A 15,333-nucleotide genomic window follows, 5' to 3' on the forward strand; every position below is an offset into this window, starting at 1 on the left:
CAGCCCTCTGCTGTGGCCAGGGAATGCAGTGGAGGATGGCCCAGGTGCTTGGGCCCTGCACCCCATGGGAGACCAGGAAAAGCACCTGGCTCCTGGCTCCTGCCTTTGGATCAGCGCGGTGCGCCGGCCGCAGTGCGCCGGCCGCGGCGGCCATTGGAGGGTGAACCAACGGCAAAAGGAAGACCTTTCTCTGTCTCTCTCTCTCACTGTCCACTCTGCCTGTCAAAAAAAAAAAAAAAAAGGAACAACAAATATGACTTAGTTGATGCCTTGGTATTACTCTCAGTATCACTTTAACATTCTGCTGTCATAAAAGTATAGGCTTACAATTCATACACTATCAAATTATAGAAATACTTAAAAATCAGAAATATATAACCAAACCATCACGCTAAGTAGGCTATTCTAATGAAAGTCCTTACACAAAGACACATATGCAATGACAGAAAAACAAAATAATGACAAATCCAGGGCACTGTTCAAGGACTCTGTCTTAAATGCACAAAATCTTCCCTATAACCAAATTCACAAAGCAACACTAGGAATGATCAGGTTATAAGCTCCTTGAGCATACGCTCTAGCCAAACTAGAATGGACACCCAGTAGCACCAGATAAAAACCTCAAATAGACTAAAACCCTCTATAAAACAACCTAGCACAGTAGGGAAAATTTTGCCACAATATTAAAATGGAAGCCTTTAGCATGGCAAAAGAATGTGGCTAGATCATGCCTCATCTGTAATGAAATTAACACATAAATCTTTTTTTTTTTTTTTTTGACAGGCAGAGTGGACAGTGAGAGAGAGACAGAGAGAAAGGTCTTCCTTTGCCGATGGTTCACCCTCCAATTGCTGCCGTGGCTGGCGCGCTGCGGCTGGTGCACCGCGCTGATCCGATGGCAGGAGCCAGGTACTTATCCTGGTCTCCCATGGGGTGCAGGGCCCAAGCACTTGGGCCATCCTCCACTGCACTCCCTGGCCACAGCAGAGAGCTGGCCTGGAAGAGGGGCAACCGGGACAGAATCCGGCGCCCTGACCGGGACTAGAACCCGGTGTGCCGGCGCCGCAAGGTAGAGGATTAGCCTAGTGAGCTGTGGCACCAGCCACATAAATCTTTAAAACTGGATATGAACTAGAACCACACCCTAAAAGGCTCTTTGAGTATATCCAAGTGGATTTTATATAATTGCTTCATCTTTTGTGTTGTAAATACACATCAATAATGGTTCATTTATTCTCTGGATGGAAGTGCTCCCCTGTCAAAAAGCCACAGAACTTACACTGGCTAAAATGACTAGACTTTGTGTTTCTGACTAAGGACACGCCATTGAATGATACAGGGGCAGTTATTCATGGTCTGAATTATACAAGCTTTTCTCTTTACTCAGAATCCTTATTTCCCATATTTCTTTCAATCCTTTGGAAAAACTGAAGACCTAAATAGAAAATTATACCCATTAGAGATCTCAAAGATCCCTAGGGCTCTTCCAGAAGCAGATGACCTTCAGAAGTTGACTGATGAAACTAAAGAACCTCTGAACAAGACGGCCACACACAACAGGCAGCTTCAGCCCACAACCATCACATTCTTCCATCACACTCTCCTTTGTATACTTTTCTCTGTCATTCATTTGGTCATAATCTTTACTGGTTAAGCTTTTATCGTTCTGAAATAGTTATCATGCTCCTCTTCCTAATAACAACTACAAGCTTTACTAGAAATCAGTCTGTGATTCTCTTCTCCCAAGTTGGTATAACAAACCTACAAATAATAAAGAGGCACGTTACCCTAACTTTATCAATAATGATGCCCTTTGGGTACAATACATAAGTGAAGAAAATGTCCTTGTTCTGGATGAGGATATAAATGCCGTTAGCCCAACTGTGATAGGACAACTCTCAGAGGCAATACATTTATAGTTCATTATGGTGTTCAGCTCTCTTGTGAAATAACTGGGATCTTTTTCTCCAATGTAGAATTCAGGACCAAGGTTTTCAGGGTCAATCCAGGACCAAGGTTAATTATTCCGAGGGCTCTTGGTTAGACTGTTTCAAGACTGTGACTCCCCAATACCTCCAATTAATTATTTCCTTAAATCTCGTTTCCGGAAAAGACTCCTAGTAATAGTGACTTATCCCATGGAGTTAGGCAACTTGAGATCATCATCAGAAAAGTATTCGGTCACTTTGGCTCACCAAGTAAATGAGTATAAATTCCTTATCTGAATGTATTAGTTCATTTGTGCACTTATATTTCTCACAGTTCTAGAGGCTGAGAAGTCCAAGATTAAGGTACTGGCACTTTCCATGTCTGGTAGAACACTGTTCTCTGCTTCCAAGATGGCAGCTTATCGCTGCATCCTCTGGAGGGGCCGAATGCTGTCTTCACATGGTGCGAGGCAAAAGGGGCGAAGCAAGTTCCCTCCAGACCTTGATTAAGGCACTAGTCCATTCATGAGGTCACACCTCGTTTTTAAAAAAGTTCATTTATTTATTTTTGTTTATTAGAATGCAGAGAGAGGGAGGTGGTGGGGACATTCCTCCCATCCACTGGTTTACTCCTCAAATGCCTGCAATAGCCAGGGCTGGGTCAGGCTGAAGCCAGGAGCCCACAACTCAATTCAATTGTTCCACATGGGTGGCAGGGACACAATCACTTTAGCATCACTTTCTGCCTCCCAGGAGTGCATCAGCAGGAAGCTGATCACTAGCATAGTAGTCAGGAGGCCAGCGCTGTGGCACAGTGGGTTAAAGCCATAGCCTGTAGCACCAGAATCCCATATGGGCACCAGTTTGGGTCCCAGCTGCTCCATTTCTGAGCCAGCATCCCTGCTGATGTGCCTGGGAAATCAGTAGAGGATGGCTCAGGTGGCTGGGCCCCTGTGCCCAAGTAGGAGACCTGGAGGAGGCTCCTGGCTTCTGCCTGGCCCACCCCTGGTTGTTGCAGCCATTTAGGGAGTTAACCAGTGGCTGAAAGATCTTTTTCTCTCTCTCTGTAACTCTGCCATATATATGTATATGTGTGTGTGTGTGTGTGTGTGTGTATATATATATATATATATATATATATATGCAGAATAGTCAGAATTTGAAAGAGGCAGTGTGTGATATGGGGTGCAGGCAACCCAAGAGGTAGTTTAACCTAATGTACTACAATGCCCATCCCAAGGTCACATCTCTTAATAAAGAGATTAAGTTTCAACACAAATTTTGGAGGGAACACATCCAAACTGTAGCATCAAAAAATTGAGGGTAATAGGATAGTATTTTTCTGATCAGAAAGTTTGCACTGTCTGCACTAGTGCTAACATTTCATACTGCATATAGCTAAACCAAACAGTGCTTTGATGTCTGTTGTCCAGTCTTTTCTTGTTCTTTAAGGTTTAGCTGGGACTTGATCCGGTGCTCTGATATGGGATGCCAGTGTTGTTAGGGGTAGCTTAACCTACTCTGCCACAATGATAGCCCCTGCTGTTCAGTCTTCAAGGCTTCCAGAGAGAACCTGTGCTAACATATGCTATGATGACCAAAAGGGGTACAAAGACTAAAACGTCCCTACCCTCTGAGGAATATATTGTTCTCAAGCCATGGGAACAAACAGCTGTCAGAATCAGTTTTAAGCTTATCCACTAGATCAAGGCAAACTTGCTTTAGTGTATATGCTTCCACAAACCCTTCCTAGACAGGGCCTCACTTCTGAAAGCCAAAGAGGAAGGGACCCATTCGATAAACATGCCTCTGTACGCCATTCAGTGAACAACAAACAGTCTTACCCAAGTAATTATTCTACAATGTCACCCCATGTCAAGTCCCGAAAGTCCCTGAATTCCATGTTCCCAAGCCCCACAGGAGATCAGTAGTCTGCTCTACTCAAGGAGGACCAGGCCTGAGCATCTCTGTTCTTCTGCATGGTAGGCTACACATTGTTTTGTCTTTTTCTTTCAGATATTGAATGGTGGACATATCAACCCCTGGAAGTTTATATTTGGTATTATTTCCTTAATTTCGTACTTGATTTAGTCCCGACAGAATCAAACAGTTACTGTGACAGGACAGAAACAGTACTCACTAAATCAAGCCCCTCCACCTGTCCATGTATCCACAAGCTATTCAACCAGCTCCAAACCAATCAGGAGAAAGGAGCTGGGCAGACCCTAACCACAAAACACACCCTACAGTAATGTTAGGGACGCTCCTAACCTATACCCATGTCCAGAAAAATCCCAGCACAACTGATTAATAACCTTCCTGGGGAGATGGCAGTGAACAACATTGCCATTTGGAGTATGTTTTGTGCAAAAGCAATGTGCAGACCTCTGAGGGGGATGAACCAGAGACTCACAGAGTACAGCCATGCCTCCTCAATCCAATAAAAACCCTTGTTTAGCTCCCAGTGGATAGCCAGTTGGTGGAACCTCTTTCCATGTGCTGTCCTCCTTGTGATAGGGATAAGCCCTCAATAAACCTTGTATAGTTTGAATGTTAACTGCCTGTTAATTTCTATTACAAGTGAGTCAGGAACCTCAAAGTCAGTATCACCACCTTTACTTGAGCATTAATTAAGCCACGTATTATGTCAGCCAATTACATATGTTAAGTCTGGATCACCTAAAATGTACCACTCAATATCTGAAATAAAAAGTCCAAACTGAATATATCTCATACAGTAATAAGGAAGAGCTACACTGGTCAGCCATAGTCTCCTTGACCAAGGTAAACTGATGCACTCAACAACCACAACCTTCATTTCAAATGGTAAAGGCTGTAAATACAAACTCTGAGACTTCTATTTAAGAATGGAGGTACTGGGGCAGGTGTTTGGTGCTTCCTTACCAGGGTTCTTATTTTTTCAGTCCTGCCCCTTCTGCTTCTAACCCATGTTCCTGCTATTGTGCACCATGGGAGGCAGCAAATGATGGTTCAAGTACTTTGGGTTTTTGCCACCCATCTGGGAGACCTGGAATGAGTTTCAGGCTCCTGGCTTCAGCTTGGCCCAACCCTGGCTATTAGGGGCATTTTGAGAGTAAACCAAAGAATGGAAGATCTCCCTCCTTCTCTTTTCCTCTCTTCCCGAGTGCCTCTCTGCTTTTCAAATAAATTAATTAAATATATTTTTAAAAAAGTATAGAGATAACAGGGCTGGCACCATGTCATAGCCCGTAAAGCAACTGCCAGAAGTGCTGGCATCCCATTTGGGTGCAGGTTTGAGTCCCAGCTGCTCCTCTTCTGATCCAGCTCTCTGCTATGGCCTGGGAAAGCAGTAGAAGATGGCCCAAGTCCTTAGGTCCCTGTGCCCGCGTGCGAGACCCAAAAGAAGCTCCTGGCTCCTGGCTTCAGATCAGCACAGCTCCGGCTGTTGCAGCCATCTGGGGAGTGAATCAGTGGATGGAAGACCTCTCTCTCTCTCTCTGCACCTCTCCTTCTCTCTCTCTGTGTAACTCTGACTTTCCAGTAAATAAATAAATCTTAAAATAAAAGGATAGAGATACTAGTCTTATCAAAGCTATGCTGGAGCCAGAAATTGGGCTAGCAGTGAAGAAGCCAGTCGGGAAGTCTGCACTTCATACTGGATACCTGGGTTCAAGTTCTGGTTCTGTTCACAGTTCTAGCTTCCTGCTAATGTGACTTGGGAAGCAACAAGTAATGGCTCAAGTATCTGGATCCCTCCACCCACAAGACAGACCGTGACTGAGTTCCCAGTTCATTGTGGGCATTTGGGGAAGTGCTTGCTCTCTATCTCTGTCTCTCAAATAAATTTTAAAGAATTTAAAAATTTTTAAAAATTTAAGAAAGCCATGCTGGTTATTAACCAGCACTGATATGTATGAAGAATACTTCAAAAAGTTCATGGCAAAATGGAATTAAAAGGTTATTCTGATGCAAGGAGTTTTTGAAATATGTATACAGTTTTTTCATAATACATGTTTTCCAAGAATTTTTTGAAGACTCATGTATGCATGGATTTCAAAAAAATTTTTTTTTGAAAATTACTTTAAACAACAGGATATAGGAACTGGCTTCATGGTATAGCAGGTAAGGCTGCTGCATGCAGGGCTGGCACCCCGTATGGGCGCTGCTTTATGTCCCGGCTGCTCCACTTCTGATCCGGCTCCCTCCTAATGCACTTGGGGCCAGGCAATGGAGGATGGTCCCAGTGGAAGACCCAGAAGCAGCTGCTATTTTGGCCTTGTCGGTTGCAGCTACCTGGGGAGTGAGCCAGAGGATGGAAGAGCTCACTCGCTCGCTCTCTCACTCTTTGCCTCTCCCTCTCTCTCTGTAGCTCTTTCAAAAATAAATAAGAAAGAAAGAAAGAAAGACCCAAGATGTAGCATGCAACAGCATCTCCTAGCATATAACAAATTAATACAAATTTATTGGGTGGAAAATGGGGAAAAGGACAATAAAGATGGGTGGTTTGGTACTGATATAAAAGAGTTCATAAAAAGATAAACTATGGTCCGAAATCTTTAGCCCACATCAAAAACTTCACGTTCTTATGAATGCAGAAACAGGTCAGCCCTAGTTGCTGGGCTGGTGAAATCACGGAGGTGTAGCAATGCAGGAAGAAGCTCCTTTGTCAAGGACATCACTTCTTCTCTATGTCAGAATGATACTTCTTGGGCATAAGCCTAAGATTCTGCTTAGTCTCCCATCGATGTAGAGCAGACTGCTCGGGCATATTATCTTGCCTTATATCTTGGTCCTGTTGGAAAGAAAACACATCTAACACTAGCTGTTCAAAACTAACTGCAGTGCTTAGAAACGGTTTGCCTCTATGAATGTCATTTATTCACCAGGATGGGTGGTTCTAATCTAGACAGTTTGGGAGAGGCAGAATATTTAAGAAAAACATTTAGTTCATTGGTTTCCTAGCAGTAGATTAAAGAAATCTAAAGACTTGTGGAGATGGCAGCTAGATGACGAGAAAACTTCTGTAATTAGAAATCGGAAAATAAATAAATCCAAAATTGTTTAAGACAGTCATATCTTAACCATACCTCTTCCTGCCACCTGTCTTCCCGGGGAAGCCTTTGCAACCGGTTTTTTGTCAGCTCAAGTTGCAGGCCATCGAATCTGCACTTGAACCAGCGGTGAGCTTCTTCCAGGTTAGCTGTTATCTGAACAGGTAAATGTTATCATTGAAAGTTGCTACAAAGAAGCAGTTAAAATTTCCTTGTGTATTAGTTCAAAAGATTTTTTACCTAGTTATTAAAAGATTCAAATTTGGACTATAAACTATTTATTGAATATACTTAATAACACGTCAAGAGAGTAATTTCTGAGTAAAGAATGCATTCAGGGTTGCTGCTTTTCATATATTTGTTTAATGTCTCTTGGTTATAGAAGTACGGTAAGACAGAACCAGAAAAAAAGAAATAATAGTCGGCCTGGCGCCGCGGCTCAATAGGCTAATCCTCTGCCTGTGGCACTGGCACCCTGGGTTCTAGTACCGGTTGGGGCGCCAGATTCTGTCCCGGTTGTTCCTCTTCTAGTCCAGCTCTCTGCTGTGGCCCGGGAGTGCAGTGGAGGATGGCCCAGGTCCTTGGGCCCTGCACCCCATGGGAGACCAGGAGGAAGCACCTGGCTCCTGGCTTCGGATCAGAGCAGCGCGCCGGCCGGCCATTGGGGGCTGAACCAAGGGAAAAAAGGAAGACCTTTCTCTCTCTCTCTCTCACTGTCCACTCTGCCTGTCAAAAATTAAAAAAAAGAAAGATGGCATTGAAAATGAAAGTATATACACGAAGAACTCTTAGAATGTGGTAGTTAAAAGTATCTTTTGAATTTTTGAGTTCCCTGTAACTAAATATTTCTCAGGAGTCCCTAAACTGTAAAGACTGGGTTTTACTGTTGTGCTTCATAAACTAGTGGGATGAATATAAAACCGGACCAGTTTAGTGTACATTATATTATTTTATTTCCTTTATCATCAAAATATTTTACACTTTAGCTCCTAACCAAAAACTTCCAGATTTTTTTTTTTTTTTTGACAGGCAGAGTGGACAGTGAGAGAGAGAGAGAGAGAGAGAAAGGTCTTCCTTTTGCCGTTGGTTCACCCTCCAATGGCCGCCGCGGCCAGCACGCTGCGGCCGGTGCACCGCGCTGATCCGATGGCAGGAGCCAGGAGCCAGGTGCTTTTCCTGGTCTCCCATGGGGTGCAGGGCCCAAGCACTTGGGCCATCCTCCACTGCACTCCCTGGCCACAGCAGAGAGCTGGCCTGGAAGAGGGGCAACCGGGACAGAATCCGGCGCCTCGACCGGGACTAGAACCCGGTGTGCCAGCGCCGCTAGGCGGAGGTTTAGCCTAGTGAGCCACGGCGCCGGCCCAGATTTTTTTTAGACTTGAAAAGAATCCCCCTAACAATTTGCAGTTGATGATGACTTGGAGTCAGTATCTGTGTGTCTGACGAGTATTTACTGAGAGCCTTGATATGTAGCTGGCACTTTCCTACATTCTTGAAATACTTTGGTATTTTGAAGTAGAATAAGTTTTTTACATAAGGAGTCTGCAAATAATTCATGCAAAAAGGCATATTATAAACAACTGTGCAGAGATTTTGAAAACTTTTTCTATCAAAATACACATTTTAATCCCTTTTTCCAAGAACTTTATGAGGTACATTCCTATTTCTGTCTTGGCTGGGAGAAGGCAGAAAGAGCCTCTCTCTAGCTTATCGTGTATCTCGCTCATTAGCAGAGTATGACACAATGGGTCCTCAACAAATGTGCACTGAAAACTACTTGTCCCATGTTAGCTTTGATAGTGTCATTTAATTTTAGAAGCCACAGAGGAAAAATATAAGTATTTTCTAGTTCTGTTTGTGTATCCTGATGACAGCTACAATACCTCCACCTAAATCAAAGCAAATCAAACAAGCCAAACCCAACCTTTCCCCAGCACTCTTTTTTTTTTTTTTGACAGGCAGAGTGGACAGTAAGAAAGAGAGAGAGAGAGAGAGAAAGTGCGGCCAGCGCACTGTGCTGATCCGAAGGCAGGAGCCAGGTGCTTCTCCTGGTCTCCCATGGGGTGCAGGGCTCAACCACTTGGGCCATCCTCCACAGCCCTCCCGGGCCACAGCAGAGAGCTGGACTGGAAGAGGGGCAACCCGGACAGAATCTGGTGCCCCGACCGGGACTAGAACCCAGGGTGCCGGCACCGCAGGCAGAGGATTAGCCTAGTGAGCTGCGGCGCCGGCCTCCCCCGCACTCTTTATCAGGAATGGAGTAGACTGCACTTCACGTCCCCTACTGTATGGTAAATGGGAAGGGAGCTAACATTCATTGAAATTTACTCTGAGATAATCAGAGTAATAGCATAATAGATACTGAATTAACTTCCTTACAGAGGTAGCAACTGATGCATTAAAAAAGTAAACATAACTTCCCTAAGGGCACAGTGTCACAGAGGGTATTCAAACTTGGATTTGCCATAGTCCATATTCTATTAATGTACCATCCTGTGAGTCATACTGTCATGTAACTTAATGGATATAATGGGGGCAAGTCATGATCTACTGATAGTAACATCACTGTGATATCTTAAGAATTTCTGTATTCTTATCTGAAAAATGAGAGGTGGTTGTGATAGACGAATGATCTCAAAGATTCTTTCTAGCTCAAAATATATGATTTTTATATTCTCTCAAGAAGGCCACTTTTGGGTCTGGTATTGTGGTGCACTTGGTTAAGTTGCTGCCTGTGATGAAGGCATACAATATGAATGCCCTGTTCCAGTCCTGGCTGTTCCATTTCTAATCCAACTCCCTGCCAATGCACCTGGGAAAGCAGTGGAAGATGGCTCAAGTGCTTGGGTCCCTGCCACCCACATGGGAAACCTGGCTGGAGCTGCTGGCTCCTGTTGTGGTCTTTTGGGGAGTGAAGCTGTGGATAGAAGATCTCTCTCTCTAACTCTGCCTTTCAAATAAATAAATAAATAAACAAACCTTTTTTTTGTTTTGTTTTAAAGGTTAATCTAGGAGCAGGTATTTAGCCTTGTGGTTAAGACACCTATGTCCCACACTGGACCTCTCTGGGTTTGATTCCCAGCTCGTGACTCCAGCTTCTTGGTAATGCATATCCAGGGAGGCAGCAGTGATAGCCACTAATTGGATTTCTGCCATCCATGTGGGACACCTGGACTGTGTTCCTGGCTTTGTTTATTTCTTTTTAAAATATTTCTTTTTATTTATTTGAAAGGCAGAGTTAGAGAGTGAGAGAAAGAGGGAGACAGAGAGAAATCTTTCATCTGCTAGTTTATTCCTGCAGCTAGCGCTAAAGCCAGGAGCCAGGGGCTTCTTCTGGGTCTCCTAGATGGATGCAGGGGCCCAACCACTTGGGCGGGCTTCCGCTTTCTCAGGCACATTATCAGGAACCTGAATTGGAAGTACAGCAGCCAGGACTCAAACCGGTACCCATAGGGGATACCAGCACTGCAGGCAGCACCACACCACTACACCACAACACTGGTCCCTGTGTTCCTAGTTTTGGCCCTGGCCATTGACGGCATTTAGGGAGTGAACTGGCTGATGCAGCTCTGTCTTCTTTTTAAAATAAGACCAATTTAAGTTTAGAACAGAAAAGCATATCCCCAAATTAACTGAATAGAGCCTACTTTACACTTCTAGTTACTGACTGAACAAAGATTTCCTACTTTTGTTGGTTCATGTCAAACAATAATACATTAAGATCTGCATGCATATGCTGGTCTTATACTTGGAGAAGGGACTTGGACTTCAGATTTAATTAATATTCTAGCAGTTTGTTATCATGAGGGCATAGAATCTTAATTTAAGAGGTGCTTATTCTTTACAATAGAGATTATGATTAGCAAGTTAATGGTTCTTGCCTGTTGCTTTCCTGTCAACCAGGTTAATGAAATATTTCTCACTGACATGTATGTAACAGGGTTGTTGTGACCCAAGTCTGGCTCACCTGTTCTGATTCCACACTGGCTTCTTTCAGTTTATTCTCTGTTGCCTCTTTACATTTCCTCAGGTGTCTAATAGTTTCTTCCAATTCCTGAAAACATGACACAAAGATTTTTATGAACATCCAATGTATCATATGGAAGCAAAACGCTTAATATTGTAATAAATGGAAACCAAATTATGGGAGTTAGATGAGGTACTTTCTAACTCCAGGCATTAATATACAAAATAAATACCTTATAAACTATATGATTACAGTTTTTGATTTTGATTTATGGTTTCTGGTGAAAGTGATTAACATCTCTTTCCAGAACTAGTGGGCCATTTTTCATAAAAGACAATCCCTACTGAAGACAAGAGCTCAATGATCTCTTTAAGTTTCATTTCAGGGACATAATGTTATTCTTTTTATTAGGCTAGGAATAGCTAAGAGTCCCGTAAGAGCAACAACTTTATCTTGTTGTAGGCAAGAACTAAGGAGGATAAAGTTCCTGAAAGACTACAAAATTCAATCCAGAAGCTTTACTTAGGAATTGGTATTTTGCATTTATTCTTCAAAAATGAACACAACAGGGGCCAGTGTTGTGGTGTAGTAGGTAAAGCCACTGCCTGCAATGCTGGCATGCCACATAGGAGCCAGATTGTATCCTGGGTACTCTACTTCTGATCCAACTCCCTGCCAGTAGACTGGGAAATGCAGTGGAAGATGGCCCAAATGCTTGGGTCCCTGTATCCATGTGGCAGATCCAGAGGAAGCTCTTGGCTCCTGGCTTTTGTTTGGCTCAGCCCTAACTGTGTGGCCATCTCGGGGAGTGAATGGGTGGATGGAAGATCTCTCTATGTAACTCTTTCAAATAAATCAATCTTTTAAAAAAATGAACATAACTTTTATTAAATTGAAACTGGAGGGCCGGCGCCGCGGCTCACTAGGCTAATCCTCCGCCTAGCGGCGCCGGCACACCGGGTTCTAGTCCCGGTCGGGGCGCCAGATTCTGTCCCGGTTGCCCCTCTTCCAGGCCAGCCCTCTGCTGTGGCCAGGGAGTGCAGTGGAGGATGGCCCAGGTGCTTGGGCCTTGCACCCCATGGGGAGACCAGGAAAAGCACCTGGCTCCTGGCTCCTGCCATCGGATCAGCGCAGTGCGCCGGCCGCGGCGGCCATTGGAGGGTGAACCAACGGCAAAAGGAAGACCTTTCTCTCTGTCTCTCTCTCTCTCACACTATCCACTCTGCCTGTCAAAAAAAAAAAAAAAAAAAAAAAATTGAAACTGGAGAACATTTGCCATTTTCAGACTACGGGATTCTTCCTAGATACTATTAATTCTAGGGAGCTAGCTAGGATGAAAAGCTTGTGCACGTTAGAGTCATTAAAATCTTTGTGCTCTAAAGCTAGGTTTTGGTATATGCCATTTACTGAAAATCTTTGGGATGGATCTTAAGAAATGTTTTTACCCGACACCGAATCTCTAATTCCTGCCTTATTTTCCGCTCTGCCTCGAGTCGCAGCTCTTGCTGTTTATTTCGTGCTGAGGTATCATATTGGCTCTTGGCCAGCAACTGCATCTCTTTCTGCAGGTTACTCATTTCAGAAACAAATCTCTGGATACTTAATGACTGGGGGGCAACAAAGAGGGAGACATTTGTTGAATCCATCTGAATTTGGGATTTTGCATAAATGCTTAAAATAAGAGTTTGTGAAAATCATCTACCTGTTCAAAGTTTTTCTTCTGATATTGATCCTTAATTAGCTCCATTTGCCTCAATTCCGTTTCTATTTGCTGAAAATAAATGTGCAAATAACATTAAAAGATGACCAGTGGAAAACCTGGCTTGCTCTTTTTGGCTATAGGATGATAGAATCCCATATGAGACCCAAAGGCATCAGTTCCTGCTGGGCTCTCTTCCCATTTGGCCTACTGATCCCAAAAGAGCAAAGTCCATGTCAATTAACACAGAAAAGACAGATGGGGAGCCAGAATGAGACACTGGCAGCTAATGAGAAACAAACATTTATATAGCAGCCCCTCCACCGGAAAAGAGACAGCCTCCCTCCCAGAGGCAGTCTGCCCGCTTCCCAGCTGTGACTGTAATCCCAAGGACACCGGCTGCTGTTCAGGCTCTGAAACCTGTCTTCCCCAGGTTTCACCAGCTGCCTGGACGTGCAAAGGATAACTAAGTGAGGGGAAGCTGAGGGTCTCTCATACAACCTTCATCCTCTCAATGTTCTGAACATTATTCGCCTTAGCCGACAAGTAGAGCTTAATTTGGGCTTTTTGATTCTTTATTTTCTCCTTGTTACTGTTCAGTAACTTTTCCAGCTCTGTAATTTTCTGCCGCAGCTCTCGGTTGGTCCGGGACACTTCCACTGATCTGAAGTTGGCTTCATCAAGGGCTTTCTTCAGCTTGGGACACAAAGGAAACAAATTGGAATATTTTTACCTTCCATTCAGTTAGAGAAGCTTGTTTAGTTTTATCTCTATGGTTTATTCTCTTTGGATATTTCTTTAAAAAGGAGGCTAAGTAAGGCAATAATAATGTCTGATTAAGCAGATACATGGAACAGATCAAGTGATTTTCATAATTTTTAACTCTAAAGGACAAAATCTTGGAATGGATAAAGAACATAAATAAATACTCAAATTTGCATTTTAAGAGCATGACTTGGGAGTCAGACTTAAACTCAGATTGCAGCTTTATTACTGATTTTAGGTAAAAATCAGTTGACTGCTTTTAGGTAATTTACTTCTTTACGCCTCAGGGTCATCATCTGAAAAGTCTGTGTACAGCTTATCTCATAGAATACATCTGACAAACAGGGTAACATAGAGAAAAGGTAGAGCCTGGCGCAGTCATGCTCAGTAATCATCACCAGGCTTTCATCTTTTCTTGTCGGTCACCTGCAACCTCCTTTCTATGGAAGTAAAAACTACACTCCAAGTAGTTCATTTAATTACTCATCAGCTACCGACTATCACAGTATTTTTATCTTTCTGTTAATAAGGATTGTCAACAAATTTCTAGCATAAAGAATAGCATAGTGATTGCAGAATTCTTCTCCTTCAAATGTTCCTGCAATGAGTGCCACCTGAACTTCAAGGAGGAGGCAGTTGAAAAGGGAGAAGTCAGGAAGGAGGCATTCTCTAGGGTTGGGAGTGTTTAACACATCAAAGAATGGTGTCAAAGCTCTCTGTGCCTTTTCTTGGCAGACTAGTTCCTTCCTTTAGGTCCCAATTTTTATTTTTTTTAAAGATTTTTATTCATTTATTTGAAAAGCAGAACAACAGAGAAAGAGAGGGACAGAGATCTCCTTCCTGCTGGTTCACTCCCTGGATGGCCACAATGGCAGGGTTGATCCAGGACAAAGCAGGGATCTAGGTACCTCTTTCAGTTCTCCTACCTGGGTGGCAGGGATCCACACACTTGGCCATCTGCTGCTGCTTTCCCAAGCATATTAGCGGGGAGCTGGATCTGAAGCAGAGCCGCTGGGACTCCAAATGCAGCCATGATCTGGCATGCCAGCAACCCAGGCTGCAGCTTAACCTGCTGTGTCACGATGCTTAGATCCTGGCTTTATACCAGTCTTTTATGACCACCCAACTAACCTCCTGTTAGATCATATACTGTTAATTACTGCTGTTTCTGGGGCCAGCGCTGTGGCGTAGTGGATAAAGCCACCACCTGCAGTGCTGGCATCCCATATGGATGCTGGTTTGAATCCCGGCTGCTTCACTTCTGATCCACCTCTCTGCTATGACCTGGGAAAGCAGTAGAAGATGACCCAAGTCCTTGGGTCCTGCACCCGCATAAGAGTTCCAGAAGAAGCTCCTCCTGGCTCCTGATCAGTGCAGCTCCAGCTATTGCGGCCATCTGGGGAGTGAATCAGCAGATGGAAGACCTCTCTCTGCCTCTCCTTCTCTCTTTGTGTAACTCTGACTTTCAAGTAAGTAAATAAATCTTAAAAAAAAAAATTACTGCTGTGTGAAAGACTAAGTAAGCCAAGTATCACTTATTTGCACTTATGCTTAGGCACCGTGATAATTTCTTCACAAACACGTTGCAATGTAATCTTCAAAACAAACCTGGAAAGTAGTGATGATTCCTATTTTATGATTGAAGAAATTAAGACTCAGAAGTTACAATATTTACAAGTTAACACATAGCTAGTAATGGGCAGAGCTGGGGCTTACGCAACTCTAAGAGCCCACAGATGCTGCTTACTATTCCATGAAGTCACACTCACTCTCCTGAGTCCCCTCCCAAAATCACCATCTTCACTGATCCTTGCTAAATGGGTTTCAGCTTTGCAAGTATGCTGAACAATGCTCTGATTAAAGATGCATTTCCACATTTAATGCACTTTGTGGTCCCACAGAATTTGTTTTTTATAATCTTTCTCTTACTCTGAATTCTTT

The 15,333-nt window shown here is 43.5% G+C and overlaps 1 protein-coding gene and 1 long non-coding RNA gene across 6 annotated transcripts in view; one reads left to right on the forward strand and one right to left on the reverse strand.

Moving 5' to 3' along the window:
* The window catches only part of LOC138848955 (uncharacterized), a 156,258-nt gene that overhangs the window by 90,686 nt on the left and 50,239 nt on the right, over positions 1 to 15,333 (forward strand). The gene's annotated exons all lie outside the window — the stretch shown is intronic.
* CCDC150 (coiled-coil domain containing 150) overlaps positions 1 to 15,333 on the reverse strand; it is a 126,176-nt gene that overhangs the window by 14,040 nt on the left and 96,803 nt on the right. For 4 of the 5 annotated variants that reach the window (XM_008258861.4, XM_017342998.3, XM_051849341.2 and 1 more), the window contains 6 exons: positions 13,129 to 13,323; positions 12,631 to 12,699; positions 12,374 to 12,535; positions 10,929 to 11,015; positions 6,998 to 7,117; positions 6,353 to 6,702 (listed from right to left, as the gene is read on the reverse strand). In XM_008258861.4, coding sequence (XP_008257083.2) covers positions 6,586 to 6,702; positions 6,998 to 7,117; positions 10,929 to 11,015; positions 12,374 to 12,535; positions 12,631 to 12,699; positions 13,129 to 13,323 — 750 coding nt within the window. In that variant the 3' untranslated portion in view covers positions 6,353 to 6,585. Of the gene's footprint in view, positions 1 to 6,352; positions 6,703 to 6,997; positions 7,118 to 10,928; positions 11,016 to 12,373; positions 12,536 to 12,630; positions 12,700 to 13,128; positions 13,324 to 15,333 lie in introns of those variants that run through there. The other variant, XM_051849339.2, reaches the window with a different exon arrangement.

The sequence above is a fragment of the Oryctolagus cuniculus genome, chromosome 3 (assembly GCF_964237555.1).
Source record: "Oryctolagus cuniculus chromosome 3, mOryCun1.1, whole genome shotgun sequence".
Taxonomy (NCBI): Eukaryota; Metazoa; Chordata; class Mammalia; order Lagomorpha; family Leporidae; genus Oryctolagus; species Oryctolagus cuniculus.